The 18,075-nt window shown below is 42.9% G+C and overlaps 1 protein-coding gene and 2 pseudogenes across 3 annotated transcripts in view; all 3 read right to left on the minus strand.

Annotated features, from left to right (window-relative positions):
• LOC311030190 overlaps positions 1-18,075 on the minus strand; it is a 163,494-nt pseudogene that overhangs the window by 55,069 nt on the left and 90,350 nt on the right. The window lies entirely within an intron of this gene.
• Positions 432-15,486, minus strand: LOC311030175 (kelch-like protein 10; annotated as a pseudogene). The gene is made up of 5 exons: positions 15,422-15,486; positions 2,164-2,647; positions 1,238-1,833; positions 945-1,094; positions 432-803 (listed from the first exon to the last, which is right to left on the minus strand). The product of its transcript is annotated as a kelch-like protein 10 (transcript).
• LOC311030176 (NACHT, LRR and PYD domains-containing protein 3-like) lies at positions 10,167-15,486 on the minus strand (the record flags this gene model as incomplete). Its single annotated transcript, XM_084035783.1, has 5 exons — positions 10,167-10,179; positions 10,322-10,808; positions 11,666-11,885; positions 13,339-13,360; positions 15,422-15,486. The coding sequence occupies 5 exons, from the start codon at positions 15,484-15,486 to the stop codon at positions 10,167-10,169; spliced, it is 807 nt and encodes a 268-aa protein (XP_083891909.1).

An 18,075-nucleotide genomic window follows, 5' to 3' on the forward strand; every position in this document is an offset into this window, starting at 1 on the left:
TGCATTTTACTTTTGCTTTATGTACTTTCAGATGACAAGAATGAATGCGAGAAGTATGATTTTACTACAACTGCTGAATTGAGTGGCTCAGAAGAGGAGTTAAGGTACTGCCATGTTTATATTGACCTTTGAACTCATCACTCTATTGGTCTTTGAAAAAGCCAAAAATGTAAACCTTGGTGGCTTTTTAAATATCAAAATGCCAAATACCATAGAAGCATATCACACTCTTAGATATGCTGGAATAAACATTTAGCAGATAACAGCCAACAGTTTCATTTTTTAGTTTGACTACCTTATAAAATTCCCCTTCACATGATATAAAACTAAAAGTTCACACAATCTGTCAGTAGCAGTTTGATGCAGAAAGAAGTTTATTATTTATTATTTACATTTTTAAAAAAACATATTAATAAACAGGGTGGATGGTGTTAGGCAGAACGTCCTGCCTCCTCAGACTCCACAGGAACACTATCCAAATCTAAAAGAGGCAGAACATCACGTGGGACCAGATACTCGGCCATGTTGGGGAGTCCGGACACCACACAGCAGCTCAGAGCACTGCGGCCGATCCCCATGTCAGAGACCTCGGACCACTCACCAGTGGTCACGTTGTAGCACTCCACGTTGGTGGAGGTGGTGATGCCGTTGAAGCCCCCGGCAACGAAGATCCGGTCATCGATGACTTCGATGCCGAAGTTGCTGCGAGGGGTCAACATGTGGGACACTTGGTTCCAGGTGTTGCTCCGAGGGTCGTAGACCTCCGCGCTGCGGAGACGGCTGGCGCCATCAAAGCCGCCGACCTTTGGGAGGAAGAGGAAATGAAAAGGTCAAACGGAGATTGAACCAGTTTCTCTGAATCTACAAAAAACAACTGCTGATCAAATCTCTTCACCCTTCAGGTTATGTGTTATGTGAGGGTCAGCAGTGCTTCCTGGACTTACAGCATAGAGGCGGTCTGCATAAGTAATGACGCCGAGCCCACTGCGGGCGCAGGTCATGAGGCCGATGGTCGTCCACTGGTCGGTCTCTGGGTTGTAACACTCAGCCGTCTGCAGGAACTCGTTCCCATTGAAACCACCGCAAACGTAAACCTGGAAAAAACAGGAAAGGACTTTAATAGGATTTAACAATTAAATTATTTAAGAATTAACACTTTTCTTGGCTTCTACTGGTAATAAATCATCTGAAATATCGCTACACAATTGTGAGATAATGTGAGAATTATGAGACCCACCTTGTTGTGGAGCGTCGTGGAGCTGGCGTCACTTCTAACCTCCTGCATGGATGAAATGAGACTCCACGGTTTGTCTCGGGGTTATAGCGCTCTGCAGTGGAGAGTCGTCGATGCCCATCGTACCCTCCCATGGCATAGATGCACCCGTTGAGTGTAGTGACGCTCACATAGCAGCGGCGGAAAAACATGGGCGACACCTCATGCCAGGTTTTTGAGCTGAGGTCGAACCTGCACACGCTGTTGAAATACTCCAACCTGTCGAAGCCCCCAACGCAGTAGACACTCCCGTTGAGGAAGGCGGTGCCATGGTAGGCACGAGGACGCTCCAGATCCTGGGTCAAGCTGATCCAGTCGTTGGTGTGGACGTTGTAGGCCTCGATGCTGTCAGTCGGATCGCCGCCACTCCAGCCTCCGATGGCCAGCAGGACGGCGTTTGGAAGGCGAGGACGGGCGAGATGGTGGTAGACATCAGGCTGGTTTTGCATGTCTTCTATGGCTTCCCTGACCATGCGCTGGCAGTCTGCGTTGTTATTCACCAGCTTATTAGACATCACACTGATCCTCATGTACTCTGTACCCATGGAGGCCAGCCGCACCTGCAGAGAAAACAGGACAGAATGTTTGGATAGAAGTTCATGGACGGCAGTACTTTAGGCCGGTCCTTTTATCCTACTGAACCAAATCTATTCAAAATGTCATCATTATAAGCTGTATTCTGTTTTGGATCCACAGACTTGACAGCAGGATTAGTTTAGTGTCGGTTTTGGTCTCTTCATGGTATTTGTTGACAGTGAGAGCAATATGGAGCATGAAAGCAACATTTCAGGGCAGGACAAATGATTTGACTCTAGAGGTGTCCCTACAGACTACTGTTCAGTCAGGATGAAACCACGGAGAAGAAATCATGTGACAGGAAGTCATCCTACCTTAGATAAGAGCACAGCGTTGTGGTCTCTCCTTTCCTCCAGTGAGCTGGCGATCCAGCGGAGGACGGCCTCATACACAGTCCTCTCGTCTCTCACTCTGAGGTCGTCTCTGTTCAGGATGGCGCTGAGTTGCTGCACAGAGAGCTGCGGGAACTCTTCAGAGGAAACGAGCTCCTCAAAGTGGTCGACGATGAAGCTGTAGGCCTGGCGGTGCAGTTCGGGGCAGAAGCAGACGGCGGTGAACTGGAAGATGCCGATGCAGTTCTCTGGGCAGAGCTGGCTCTCCAGGAAGTCGCAGCACTTTTTCACAACTCCCATCACATTAAACTGATCGGCTGCTAGAAGCAGCTCCTGAACGTTGTCCTCCGTCATTGAAACGGAGCTGGTGTATGCAAAGTCGATGAGGAGCTGCATCATGTCAGGAGTCAGGCCGGGGATGTTGAAGACCTTCTTGTCTGAAGAAGACCAGCGTTGGAAGAGAGCTCTGTGGGTCAGGATGAAAACACAAAGAAGAGGATGAGAAACTGACGTCAGCTGTTCCTTCTTTGCTTCACACTAATAACTAGGATAAGAATATAGTGGGGCGCTTTTCAAAACAGCAGCAGAGTGTAATATGACTGATATCAAGGCTCCTCCCAGTTTACTTTAAACCACAACACTGACAAACCCAACACGTTGAATGACACACATGAAGTCTATTAAATAAATGACATCTGGAATGGAAATAGTGAATTATATGCATTTTGTAACAGATGTGTTACTTTTCTGAATGCACTACATTCTAAAATCTGCTTTAAAGTACAGTAGTATGGAACTGAGAGACCAGCAGCTCAAATTCTACTTCACATTTTTAAAAAACAACAAAACAATAACACGTTTGGCAAACATCATAAATCCAACTTGAGCTGAGTCTACAATCGATGTACAAACTTCACATGTTGGAAGTTGATATGAGATGAATGGAAACAAGAAACCTCATTTGAGATGATATCCAGTCAAGTCATTATATTTATAAAAACTATAGACAGACAGGGAAACTACACCACTGGTTGAATTCTGAATGATCCTTTCAAATATGTTACAAATATTCTCGTAGCCGTCTATCAGGTGTTTAATGTCCTCTTGTTTTTGTTTAAATCACAGATGCTCTATGAGCTCGTTACGTGTTGTGGCTGTTCTCTCAGACTTCACATCGCTAATCAATCAATTTGCTGTTACTTTCTGCTCATTTGAAGGATATAAATTCACAAGTTTCCCCCCTAATATCAGATAATGTACTCACTCGAAGTAGAGGCTGCATCGACAGAGGAAGATCTTGTGGATTTGAAATTCCACGTCTTCAACAGTGATGACTGCGTCGCAAAACGTTCCCTCCAGACGTAAATCATTGAACCCTGAGGCAGGAAACAGGAAAGAAGAATGGCGTTGATTGGCCATCTTGATTTGCTGATGATAGACTTGTTGTCTCTGGTTGTTGGTTTATGTGGAGATCAAGAGAGAGACTGGACACCTTCACAGATTTCACTTCTAGAATAGATGCTCATCACATCACTGTGTTTTGTGATTCATGCAGAATGTTATTGTTCAAATGTAGTTTGTATGTGTTTAACTGCATCTTCCATCAGTCAGACAGCAGGTGAAGGTTCACTAAAGTGGCAGAACTCACACTGTATCATTTGTTTCAACTCTTGGGCCACTTTATTAACCATGACAACGGATGTTGCATTTATTTTTGGAGTTTTTCTCTACTTTTCAGAGGCCACTTTAGTGAACCTTCACCTCCTGTCTGACTGATAGAAGCTGCATTAAAACTGCTACTGACAGATTGTGTGAACTTTTAGTTTTATACCATGTAAAGGGGAATTTTATAAAGTAGTCGAACTAAAAAATGAAACTGTTGGCTGTTATCTGCTAAATGTGTATTCCAGCATATCTTATTCTTACTTATTATCTTACTTATCGTAAGTCACTTTGGACAAAAGCGTCTGCTAAATGACCTAAATGTAAATGTAATATCTAAGTGTGATATGCTTCTATGGTATTTGGCATTTTGAGATTTAAAAAGCCACTTAGGTTTTCATTTTTTGCTTTTTCAAAGACCAATAGAGTCATGAGTTCAAAGGTCAATATAAACATGGCAGCCAGCATTTTATAATATATATAATTATAATATAATAAATGGCATGTTTTAAAAGAAATCTAATTATTGATTGATTAAATGCACCACCCAGTGTGTGTATAAAGTAGACTCGACCTCAACTTTATGCAAATGAGGAGTGTTTCCCCGCTTCCCATTCATTGTCTATGTGAAAAGCCGTGCAATGCATTTTGGTAGCGTCATGTGATTGACAGCTCAGAGGGCGGGACCAAAGTATAATGGACGTCAACGATTGGCTGAAAGTTTGTGTGAAAAGTCCCCACAAATTCCTGATTTTCTTATCCCGGTACGTCTTCCTCACATTCATACTGGGAGTGTTGGGAAGTTGTTCTCTGACCAGTATCTTCTTCTCTACATTGAATCCTGGATCTGAACCAGCTCCCAACTTCCCAGCAAACAGCTCAGCCGGCAGGTGAGTCTCTCGTTACAGTTTGTGAAGGTGTGCTGTACGTTAATTGATAAATTAATAATTTATATTGTATAAAAACTGCTTAAAACGTTTAATTATACATTAAAAAACACTTTAAAGTATTAGAATATTAGATAAATCATAATAAAAACATTTTGGAAAGCACAACTAAACTATTTAAAACAAGTATTCTATAAATTGCTGCAAAAAAACAAACAAAAAACAAACAAAATAAAACAGTTTTTTTGTTTTAAATCTCATCCCTCTGTGTGTTCAATGCTCCAATGATCCTTTCAGATCTCCTTTAGGATACAACAGACTTTCCTTCACCAAAGGAAAGGATCTCCAATGATCCTTTCAGATCTCCTTTAGGATACAACAGACCTTCCTTTACCAAAGGAAAGGATCTCCAATGATCCTTTCAGATCTCCTTTAGGATACAACAGACCTTCCTTTACCAAAGGAAAGGAGCTCCAATGATCCTTTCAGATCTCCTTTAGGATACAACAGACCTTCCTATACAAAAGGAGTTAAAGTGCCACACACCTCGGCCGTTCATGAAAACAAACCATATGCATATTTAACAATCACTTTCATGCAGACATATAGTAATTGGAATTGTGTTGATAAATGTGTCTATTATAAGTGAAGGAGTTGCATTCATGAAGGACCACAAGTTGCATTTATGGACAGTTTGCAGTCTTGGTTTTGGGACTCTGGTCTCAGTCTCATCAACGGCCCTAACTTTACCCTCAGGATCCACTTTTAACTCACATTCTTTGTATTATTATTTTATTTGAACATGTTCTCATGTAACTTCCTTATTACACAGAGCTTTTGTCTTTTTCTTATTTCAGTCGTTTGATTTGAATCCACACATTCTCTCATCTTGATCTTAATCAATTTCCTTTTGGAGAATATTATGCGTTACTCACTGCTTCTAGGCCGAGGTGAAGCGGACGATAAAATAGTGGCAAAACGCCTCCGACCTTTATTTGGGTCCGCAGTGTCGGAGTTGCCCAGAGCCGAGATGCAGCCAGCGGACGCTTCTCTTCTTCCAAGCCTGTTGGTGACGCCGGATTCAATTCAACGGAGGTTCACTGCAGCAAAGTCAACATTTATACACGTTCACATGCATCATGCAGCCGTCTTCATCAGCTGGTCTGTGTATCTCTCAACATCACCCAAGAGCAAGCGTTATAAAGCGTTGATGAATGGAAAATCACAGCTGCAGCATCATCATAGTTTATAATTCCTTAGTGGATTTAGCAGGAGCATTTTCTCCAACAATGAAGAAACAGTTTAATATGTTTTTTTATTTGTAATATGTTAAATACATTATGTTTTCTATTATAATCTGTGTGTGCTCTGTGTTTCATGTTGATGGTTTTCACTGGACAGCAACTAGTTGCTCCAGTCACTAATGCATGTTCCTCAACACGACAAGGTTCAGTCTAAAGACAAAGCCATCCCGATATACTCCATTCATTTAAGTACATTTACACAAGCATTAATACATTTACAACAAGTACAAGGAGGAATGAACCTGACTGATTACAAACTGCAATGTTTTCATTCACATCTTTGCATTGACTCTGAATGTAATCACACCGCTTTGTGTTTGTTGTGAACAGTTTCAGAGACGCAGAGACACTGATCCATCCCAGACTCTAAACCCAGGATAAAGAGGTTCAGTGAATGTGGTGTTGAAGGTGTGGAGGTGGATCAGTTTGTTAGAGGAGACTCTGTAGAAGGTCAAAGTGCCAGCAGGACAGTCCAAGTACACTGCTACCACACCAGAGGAGGAGGAGGAGGAGGAGGAGGAGATGTGTGTTTGTTTTCTTTTGTGCCAGACAGAGCAACCACCATCAGAACAACTCATACTCCAGGACTGATCATTCCATCCAAACACAGAGTCGTTTCCTCTCCTCTTGATTCCTCTGTAACTCACTGATATATAAACATATCCTCTCCACTTGACCTCCCAGTAACAGCGACCAGTCAGACCATCTCTACACAGCAGCTGAGGCTCTGAGACAAATCTGTCTGGATGATATGGATATGACTGGTTCTTGTCCACATATGTCACCTTCCTGTTGGTGTCGTCCAGTTTGAGTTCTCTGCTGACTGTGTTTGTGTCCAGTTCCAGTTCACAGACATCTGATGGAGAGAACAAACACAATGCAGCTAAAGGTTATTGTTGGAGACAGTTGGGTGTTTTTTGGTGTGTGTTTTGAAAGCTTAATAAATATACTTTGGGTATTAGAATATGACATCACAAGGGGCGGTAACTTGATGGTGATGTGTCACGTCACCCATTTCATTGATAAATAGACACCGGTGTGTAGTGGTGTGTGTTTTGTTGGATCGCAGAGAAAAACACAGCGTTGGAACTAGCAGGAGCAGATTCAGTTATTAATAGATAATTATTAATATCAATACTCAGTCTCAATATAAAGGAGTTTGTACTCAAATGCCAATAATTAATAACTATTAGAATATGAGTACAAACAGTTGAAGGATTTTTGAATTCTTCACAGAGAAGAGGTTGATATCATTCATTCTTATACAACATTAATAAACACAGCAGTATGTTCATAAGGGGTTTATTAACAATAAACAAAGAAACATACACTAAGTCCAAGTGGCCTATCTAACTAAATACTATACAAGTCTATGTGTGTGTGTGTGTGTGTGTGTGGGTGTGTGTGTGTGTGTGTGTGTGTGTGTGTGTGTGTGTCGACCAGTCAGCCATGTGGAGTGGGGGTGTTCTTTGTGGGAGGCCGTGTGGTCCTGCCTGGAGAACAGGTTTCTATATATGTGTATAATTAGTGTAATATATGTAGAGCCGTTAGGAAAGTTGGATTAGTGAGAACGCAACCTGTCTGTTCTGGATCACTGACGATCAACAGACAAAACAAAAACACGACAAAATTACATCGTTGGTCCTAAAAATATCACAGTTTGGCCTTAAATTACTAAAGATGGACACCAGACCAACCTGTGGTCTGGTCTCTGGACTAATGTGAGCTACTATCTAGACCTCTGGGGGACCACAGACAGTCTCTGGTTCCTCCACATAGTCTGGTCTGGTCTCTGGACTAATGTGAGCTACTATCTAGACCTCTGGGGGACCACAGACAGTCTCTGGTTCCTCCACATAGACTGGTCTGGTCTCTGGACTAATGTGAGCTACTATCTAGACCTCTGGGGGACCACAGACCCAGGAGACAACATCTGGTTCCTCCATTTAGGATTCAGGGACATCAGGACGACAGGAGAACGATCTCAACACTGAGACGCTTTAGAGACACAGAGGAATTTATCTCTTCAGTTGAAATATTTAAACATAAACCCGACTACGTGAATGTTGCGTGTTTGTCTCCGTTGCCGTCCGGCAGGAATTGGCGTCCGTTTGTGTCTCTGCGTTGACTTTGTTTGTAATTGAGTGTGAAAATGTGGCGTTTGCTGTGAACACAACACGACATCTTTACAGCCACGAAGAAACAAACGCTACATCCTGATAGAAACGTGATCATCGGATTTCAGTCATGAACACGTTCAAATCTGGAGCAGCTGAGTTACTGAAGACATACTCACACTTCCTCACACCAGGTCTCAGTCTCTGCTGTCCCCCATGGTCCAGCCTGCAGGAAGACATTCAAAGACCTCAATCAGGTCCACCATTAAACATGAACCCCAGTTCCTCAGTCAGAGACGGAGACACAGTCTGATGTCTGTCCATCTGTCCTCACCTGAGAGTGTCCAGTCTGATGTCTGTCCATCTGTCCTCACCTGAGAGTCCAGTCTGATGTCTGTCCATCTGTCCTCACCAGAGAGTGTCCAGTCTGAATCTGTCCATCTGTCCTCACCTGAGAGTGTCCAGTCTGATGTCCGTCCATCTGTCCTCACCTGAGAGTCCAGTCTGATGTCTGTCCATCTGTCCTCACCAGAGAGTGTCCAGTCTGATGTCTGTCCATCTGTCCTCACCTGAGAGTGTCTAGTCTGATGTCTGTCCATCTGTCCTCACCTGAGTGTCCAGTCTGAAGTCTGTCCATCTGTCCTCACCTGAGAGTGTCCAGTCTGATGTCTGTCCATCTGTCCTCACCTGAGAGTGTCCAGTCTGATGTCCGTCCATCTGTCCTCACCTGAGTGTCCAGTCTGATGTCTGTCCATCTGTCCTCACCTGAGAGTGTCCAGTCTGATGTCTGTCCATCTGTCCTCACCTGAGAGTGTCCAGTCTGATGTCTGTCCATCTGTCCTCACCTGAGAGTGTCCAGTCTGATGTCTGTCCATCTGTCCTCACCTGAGAGTGTCCAGTCTCCAGTGTGGACCCTCCAGTCCAGCAGACAGCAGCTTGACTCCTGAGTCTCCTGGATGATTGTAGCTCAGGTCCAGCTGTCTCAGATAGGAGGGGTTGGAGTCCAGAGCTGAGGCCAGAGAAGAACAGCCGTCCTCTGTGATCAGACAACCTGACAGACTGAAGACACACACACTTCTGTCACTTCTGGGGACATTACATAGACTTATGTCCATTTGTCCACTTTTTAAAATAAGAAAAAGTGATATTTGTCTTTTGCTGTGTTGATGTTGTACTGGGTGGGATAAGCGTGGCTGAGTGATGGACAGAGATGGACAGAGGAGGACGTTAAAAGAAAGACAAAAGACGAGCTGAAATGATTGAGAGAGAAATTGAAGCATTAGAAAAGAGAAGAAACAACAGTTGAAACAGTCTATGTGGTCTGTCTTCAGACCTGGTGTGCCAACAAAGATCTGGTATTGATTTTAAACCATCGAGCAAAGAAAAAAGGCTGTAATTCAATAACATTTCAACAATGTTTATAGTTTTCATATTGAACTGGAAGAATTATGAATAACAAGTACTCTGATAATAACAGTAAAATACAAAACACAGCTTTGAAAATGTGCTTCTTAAGAGTCTCAGAACATATGAGGCATTCAGGTGTTCAACTGCCAGTTGGAAGAAAAGAGTCTGTCTTGATTCAAAGTTCTGTTCTCACTGTCAGCGTTCCTCTTTGAGAGCAGCCGTGTGAACTTATCTATCGGCTCTAGATCTCACCGACCTGACTGACCTTTATCACCTCCACTCTCTGATCCATCTGTCAGCTGTCAGTGAGTCTCGTCAGTTGTCACCATAGAAACGTCACTCACAGAAACCCCAGTTTGCACAGATTTGATTAAGTTCAGAGTTAACGTTTCACCCCGTTGCATTACTGGGTAATTTAGTGTTTGTGAGTAGCAACCAGTGAGATGATTTAGCCTCCAACCATCTGAACCAGTGTAGTGATGCTAACGCTGCAGCAGTAAAATGGAAACGCTCCGTCATCATTTAATAATTCTCAATGATCTATCAGTTATGGGTCTGGGTCCTGATAGGACGGGGTCTGGGTCTGGATCTGGGCCAAGCTCCACCTCTTAGTGACTCTTGCTATAGACAGAGGTTTGTCAGCAGCACATCCACTGAGGTGGACTCTGTAACATCAGTCAGGATCTCGTTGTTGAGGAAGTCCAGAGGAAGTCGACACTCGTCCAGACCGTCAAAGATGAACACAACCTGGAACCCTTCAAACCTGCAGATTCCTGCTTCTTTGGTTTCGTTGAAGAAGTGATGAATGAGTTCCACCAAGCTGCACTTCTTCTCTTTCAGCAGGTTCAGCTCTCTGAAAGTGAATGGAAACGTGAACTGTATGTCCTGGTTGGCTTTGTCTTCAGCCCAGTCCAGAGTGAACTTCTGTGTTAACACTGTTTTTCCGATGCCAGCCACTCCCTTTGTCATCACTATTCTGATTGGTTCATCCCTTCCAGGTGAGCCTTTAAAGATGTCTTCTTGTCTGATGGTTGTTTCTGGTCTGTCTGGTTTCCTGGATGCCGTTTCAATCTGTCTGACCTCATGTTCCTCATTGACCTCTGCAGTCCCTCCCTCTGTGACGTGGAGCTCCGTGTAGACCTGATTCAGGAGGGTTGGGTTTCCGGCTTTAGTGATGCCCTCAAACAAACACTGGAACTTCTTCTTGAGGTTAGACTTGAGTTTACGTTGGTACACTGCACCAGCGGTTCCTGAATAAACAACAAAGGAACCCAGTTAGTGGATCCTACAGACCCTTTTACAGTCTATGAACAAGCCATGTGTTAGAGCCATGTATTCCTATAGTCCTCAGTAGTAGTGACATCATGAGCTTCTTTCATGATTAAATCAAACTAATGGAGACAAAATCAATCAGGTGCACCTGATGAAGCCAACAGAAGTAAAATAAAAGACATTTACAAGACAAACAGAACTGGAAGGATATATAACCCTTTGAACTGCAGCTGTAAAGCTCAGTGAGTCAGTCTAGAAATAAAGAGCCTCTTGTATCGCCTCAATTCACCGTTTTGGTTTTGAAAGGAAAATTCACCAGAATGAGATTTTTAAGGCAACAAAACAGAAACACTGACTTCTGGTCTGAAAACATGGAGGTGTCCTCGTAGAAGCCTGTTTTAAATACATTTTTGTTTTCATCTACCAACTATTTAGTTCCTAGCTGAAAGTCACCAGTTAACACGGTCACTGGGTGAAGTGAAACACCTGTTCCTCTGAAACGGTCGTGATCCTGTCTGAACTCTGTAGAACTTGAGTCTGTTGGAATATTGATTCTGACAACCGAACACGTAACAAGCAGACATTTAGATGCTACTAACAGTTTAGATTCACTGTTTAAAGCTTCTAACTCGTCTGGATGGTTGAAGCAAAACAACATAAACATTGACATCATGCGTACATATATTTATGATGACATTGGCTGTATTCGGGTCTGTAGACAACCAGAGAACCTAAACATTGAAGTTGTGTGCAGCCTATTAGGAGAAATATGAAGTTCTTCATGTTGAATCCTTCTCTTCTTTCCACCATGTTAAAACTGTTAAAATCCTCTTACTGATCTGCAGACAGTCAGCCAGCTCCTCCTGCTTCATTCTCCTCAGGAAGTGCACTGTGATCTTCTGAAACGCCTCTCTGCTCCTCCTCTGCTCTTCATCCTCACCGTCCAACAACTCCTCGTCCTCATTCTCCAAGCATTCTGGGTAATCTGGACTCAGGACCTTCTGGATCTTCTTCAGCTCGTTCTTCACAAAAGTGCCGATGTTCTCCTCCAGCAGCTGGAACAGAAGGATAAACTGAACATGAACTCTAAAGAACCCAACATGGGATTCATGTGTGGGTCTGAGCAGCATGGAGACCACTAGAACCTGTTCAGCATTGAATCTGTAGTTGATGTGGTTAATAGTGTAAGGTGAGCTTGTACATGTACTCACGATAAATATGGAGTCCAGGTGTGTTTGATGCTGCTGGGTCAACGGAACCTCTGAGATCTGCTGAACTCTGTGGAGAAAACCAAGTTTAAAGAGTCACTAAACCACAGACTGTAGATCAGAAGTGGACGTTGTCATGGCGACATCGCCTGTTGGTTTGTGGACTACAGTTTTGAAGCCTCAGATTCTGCACAAAGGGTGGATCTGATGAACACAAGCGGCAGAGCGGCACCCAGAGCGGCAACCTTACTGGATCTGGATCCATCTGGATTCTGGTGTGAAGCTGCTAACAAAGTTAGCTTCATAATTCAAGGTCAACTTTACAGCTAAGTGTTTAAGTCATCTTAGTAGCTAACCAGCATTGGTAGTGTGGTAGCAACATGTCAATCAGCAGGTAAGCCCCGCCCCCTAAAGCATCCCCTGCTGTCTGGTCTGGTGGACTCTAAATGGACCATAATGTACTAAATGAACATCATGCTGGATTGAAGAAGACTTGAAACTAGAGATTGAGACCATAAACTCATGTTTACAATGTTTACTGAGATAATACATCAAGAGAGAAGTAGGACCATTTTCTCATAGACTTCTATACAACCAGAGAGGAGTTGCCCCCTGGTGGCCAGCAGAGAGAAGTAGGACCATTTTCTCATAGACTTCTATACAACCAGAGAGGAGTCGCCCCCTGGTGGCCAGCAGAGAGAAATAGGACCATTTTCTCATAGACTTCTATACAACTAGATAGATTGACAGTTTAAGGCACTTCAGAATTGGCTTCACTTTACGGAACTGGTCAGCTCCGATGTAAACCCACTTTAGCACATCTTAGCTTAGCTTAGCTTGCAGTAGCTGTCACGTTAGCCAATTTAGCTTCTCACTGACTCTTAACTTTTCTCTGGCTGGTCTAGACCTGATTCATCCTCTAAGGAGGGTTCAGGTTTAGTTCTTACCTTCCATCAGCAGCTTGGTCAGCTTTAAATTTCATATTGCGAGGCATAGACCAGTCACTCTTCATGGAGACACAGCTGGGACCAGTTCCAGGTCCAGGGGAGTCTGGTCTCTGCTGCTGCATCCTGATACATTAAATACAATTTCAGATTCTAACTAGTTGAGCTTCATGAATATAATAACTATAAATGGATCTGGGTCACATTAGACCACGTTGTGGACCCGACTTAGTCCTGCACTGTGGATCCGACTTAGTGTTGCACTCAGCGTTTTGCTAGCATAATGTTAGCTTTGTGGTTTGTAGCTGAGCCTAAGGGTTCTATAATCTGAGCAGACTAGAAATATCTCCCGTTGCCAAGTCGTATCTAAGGTCCGTCCTATTAACGGGAGCAGTGGACAATGTTTCCGTTGCATGAGAACCTTATGGGGTGACAATGATGGGGAAACGGAGTTATGACTCGTGAAACAACTTTACATTTTGGTTGCAAAATCTCCACTGGGCGTCTGATGGTTCTGTCCTTCACGTAGTCCATTACCTCCTGATAATAGACACCTCCTCGGGTATTATCAGTTATGTTAAAACCTAAAATAAGAGTCTGGTGGATATAAAGTGTCTTACTTAATACTCTACAACCTCCCTTGAGTGAGAGGAAGACGGTGCTCGAGTTTAGTGTCTGTTAGTTTGGAGTCTTTCTGTTCTTAGCTTAGCTTAGCCTGGCCGCTACTCTTCTATGTCATTAACGCTTTACTTTTCCCGTCTATGAGTCTTTTCTTTCAAGAGGTTTTCTCCTCATTGTCTCTTTAAGGTTGGATTTATTGGGACCTCACCATTAGGACTACACAATGCGGCCTACAAAAGCCTCCACATGCGGTCATGAAGGAACAAAGGAGATAAAAAACTACAACCTCCATTTTAGTTTCACTTCTCACCTGGGTGCGAAGTGCAACGTCACACAACTGGTGCCCTATTGGCTGACAACCATTATTTTATTATTTTATTGAATTGTTTGATTGGTTCATACTTCTATGCCAATGATCACGATCCTTGGCATGTGAGTATAAGACCTTTTATATTGAGACTGAATACAGTTTTAGGTTATCTTTTCCCTGATCCCAGGGTGGTGCCCCGTTTATTCATGATTATATCATGATAATATATTAAATATAGTTATTAATATCGATAATCATATTGATATTAATAATTAGCTGTTGATAACCAAATCTGCTCCTGCTACATCCCCAACAGATTGTTTATTTCATATTCTGTAGTTTAATCCCAGTAAAAAAGGATTTAATTGGTCCTTTCTGTTCGAGCTTCAGGGAAACAAGAGACTGTCTGTCACTCATCGTGGCTCAGAAGACAGAACGGGTTGCAGGATTCAGGGCTGGTGGACTCTGAGTTATTGATTAAGGTGCTGGTCTAGACCTGATTCATCCTCTAATGAGAGTTCAGGTTCAGTTCTTACCTTCCATCAGCAGCTTGGTCACCTTTAAAGTTAATAATGATAGGCATAGACCAGTCACTCTTTATGGATACACAGCTGGGTCCAGGTCTTGGTCCAGGTCCAGGGGAGTCTGGTCTGTGCTGCTGCATCCTGATGCAATAAATACAATTTAAGAAATAATTTTACTATGATATTATCCCAATACAATATTATCATGATACATAGGTCAAGATATGGAGGAAACCCCCCCTTCCTATCTGCAATGTCATGAGTGGTGCAAATAAACATAAAACGATCCTGCTGTCAATAGCAGGACGTTGTCATGGCGACATCGCATGTTGGTTTGTGGACTACAGTTTTGAAGCCTCAGATTCTGCACAAAGGGTGGATCTGATGAACACAAGCGGCAGAGCGGCACCCAGAGCGGCAACCTTACTGGATCTGGATCCATCTGGATTCTGGTGTGAAGCTGCTAACAAAGTTAGCTTCATAATTCAAGGTCAACTTTACAGCTAAGTGTTTAAGTCATCTTAGTAGCTAACCAGCATTGGTAGTGTGGTAGCAACCTGTCAATCAGCAGGTAAGCCCCGCCCCCTAAAGCATCCCCTGCTGTCTGGTCTGGTGGACTCTAAATGGACCATAATGTACTAAATGAACATCATGCTGGATTGAAGAAGACTTGAAACTAGAGATTGAGACCATAAACTCATGTTTACAATGTTTACTGAGATAATACATCAAGAGAGAAGTAGGACCATGTTCTCATAGACTTCTATACAACCAGATAGATTGACAGTTTAAGGCACTTCAGCATTGGCTTCACTTTACGGAACTGGTCAGCTCCGATGTAAACCCACTTTAGCACATCTTAGCTTAGCTTAGCTTGCAGTAGCTGTCACGTTAGCCAATTTAGCTTCTCACTGACTCTTAACTTTTCTCTGGCTGGTCTAGACCTGATTCATCCTCTAAGGAGGGTTCAGGTTTAGTTCTTACCTTCCATCAGCAGCTTGGTCAGCTTTAAATTTCATATTGCGAGGCATAGACCAGTCACTCTTCATGGAGACACAGCTGGGACCAGTTCCAGGTCCAGGGGAGTCTGGTCTCTGCTGCTGCATCCTGATACATTAAATACAATTTCAGATTCTAACTAGTTGAGCTTCATGAATATAATAACTATAAATGGATCTGGGTCACATTAGACCACGTTGTGGACCCGACTTAGTCCTGCACTGTGGATCCGACTTAGTGTTGCACTCAGCGTTTTGCTAGCATAATGTTAGCTTTGTGGTTTGTAGCTGAGCCTAAGGGTTCTATAATCTGAGCAGACTAGAAATATCTCCCGTTGCCAAGTTGTATCTAAGGTCCGTCCTATTAACGGGAGCAGTGGACAATGTTTCCGTTGCATGAGAACCTTATGGGGTGACAATGATGGGGAAACGGAGTTATGACTCGTGAAACAACTTTACATTTTGGTTGCAAAATCTCCACTGGGCGTCTGATGGTTCTGTCCTTCACGTAGTCCATTACCTCCTGATAATAGACACCTCCTCGGGTATTATCAGTTATGTTAAAACCTAAAATAAGAGTCTGGTGGATATAAAGTGTCTTACTTAATACTCTACAACCTCCCTTGAGTGAGAGGAAGACGGTGCTCGAGTTTAGTGTCTGTTAGTTTGGAGTCTTTCTGTTCTTAGCTTAGCTTAGCCTGGCCGCTACTCTTCTATGTCATTAACGCTTTACTTTTCCCGTCTATGAGTCTTTTCTTTCAAGAGGTTTTCTCCTCATTGTCTCTTTAAGGTTGGATTTATTGGGACCTCACCATTAGGACTACACAATGCGGCCTACAAAAGCCTCCACATGCGGTCATGAAGGAACAAAGGAGATAAAAAACTACAACCTCCATTTTAGTTTCACTTCTCACCTGGGTGCGAAGTGCAACGTCACACAACTGGTGCCCTATTGGCTGACAACCATTATTTTATTATTTTATTGAATTGTTTGATTGGTTCATACTTCTATGCCAATGATCACGATCCTTGGCATGTGAGTATAAGACCTTTTATATTGAGACTGAATACAGTTTTAGGTTATCTTTTCCCTGATCCCAGGGTGGTGCCCCGTTTATTCATGATTATATCATGATAATATATTAAATATAGTTATTAATATCGATAATCATATTGATATTAATAATTAGCTGTTGATAACCAAATCTGCTCCTGCTACATCCCCAACAGATTGTTTATTTCATATTCTGTAGTTTAATCCCAGTAAAAAAGGATTTAATTGGTCCTTTCTGTTCGAGCTTCAGGGAAACAAGAGACTGTCTGTCACTCATCGTGGCTCAGAAGACAGAACGGGTTGCAGGATTCAGGGCTGGTGGACTCTGAGTTATTGATTAAGGTGCTGGTCTAGACCTGATTCATCCTCTAATGAGAGTTCAGGTTCAGTTCTTACCTTCCATCAGCAGCTTGGTCACCTTTAAAGTTAATCATGTTAGGCATAGACCAGTCACTCTTTATGGATACACAGCTGGGTCCAGGTCTTGGTCCAGGTCCAGGGGAGTCTGGTCTGTGCTGCTGCATCCTGATGCAATAAATACAATTTAAGAAATAATTTTACTATGATATTATCCCAATACAATATTATCATGATACATAGGTCACGATATGGAGGAAACCCCCTTCCTATCTGCAATGTCATGAGTGGTGCAAATAAACATAAAACGATCCTGCTGTCAAACTAAGTAGTGTGAGGGGCAAGTTGCATTGTGGGAGATGTTTGGCAGTTCAGACCATCACATTATTCATTCAGCAAATGTTTCATGTGTGTAAATTACAAACCACTCAGGTGGAAGATTCCATCATGCTGTTGTGAGTTATTGTTGATCGACACTGTGTTTTTGTGGTCCAACAGAGAAAAGATCTGAATTTCCCAGTTAAACTTTCATTCCTATCATATCAATATTTGAAGCTGATCAGCTGAAGTGTCAGCAGGTTACAGCGTCAGGTCCAGGTGTGTGTCAGGTTAATATTTAATCTGAATATTTATTTGACTCATCAAACTTTACTGCTTCTTCTTCTCAGACAACTAACCGTATTGAAGGCAATTAAAGCTTCTGGTCTCAGTGATTGTTCACCAAAGTGAAAACAAATGGATTCAACAGTCGACACTAGATTCAGATCATCCCCTACATGGACTACAAAGGTCTGGACCAAGACCTGATTCTTCACCTCAGGACAGTCAGATAATAACAAGGTTCAGTTTTAAACTCAATAAAGCGATCTAGTTAATATTATGTATGTTTATGTTGTTGAGTGAGAACCATGATGGTGGAGTGATCTGAGTCCTGGACACTTCGAGATCCTAGTCTCACCTCTGAGCTTTGGTCTGGCTGTCATGTCCCCCATCCCGGGTGGTTTTAGAGGGAAGGACTCCGTCCTCTCGGTCCTCACACTGATTCATAGCAGAGTCTCCACCTGCTGGCAGAGACGTACACTGTCACTACGGCAACACTGACAACAGAGAGGCAAAGTCCCGCCCCTTCCTGTGTCTCCAATGGGACCTCATTTCATGAAAACTATGAACGGTAGTTAACGGTGAGACCAATAATGTTTTGGTCCCGTTTGAGTTGTACAGCGTCCAGA

The sequence above is a fragment of the Eutrigla gurnardus genome (genome assembly GCF_963514095.1).
Source record: "Eutrigla gurnardus genome assembly, chromosome: 19".
In the NCBI taxonomy this organism is placed as follows: domain Eukaryota; kingdom Metazoa; phylum Chordata; class Actinopteri; order Perciformes; family Triglidae; genus Eutrigla; species Eutrigla gurnardus.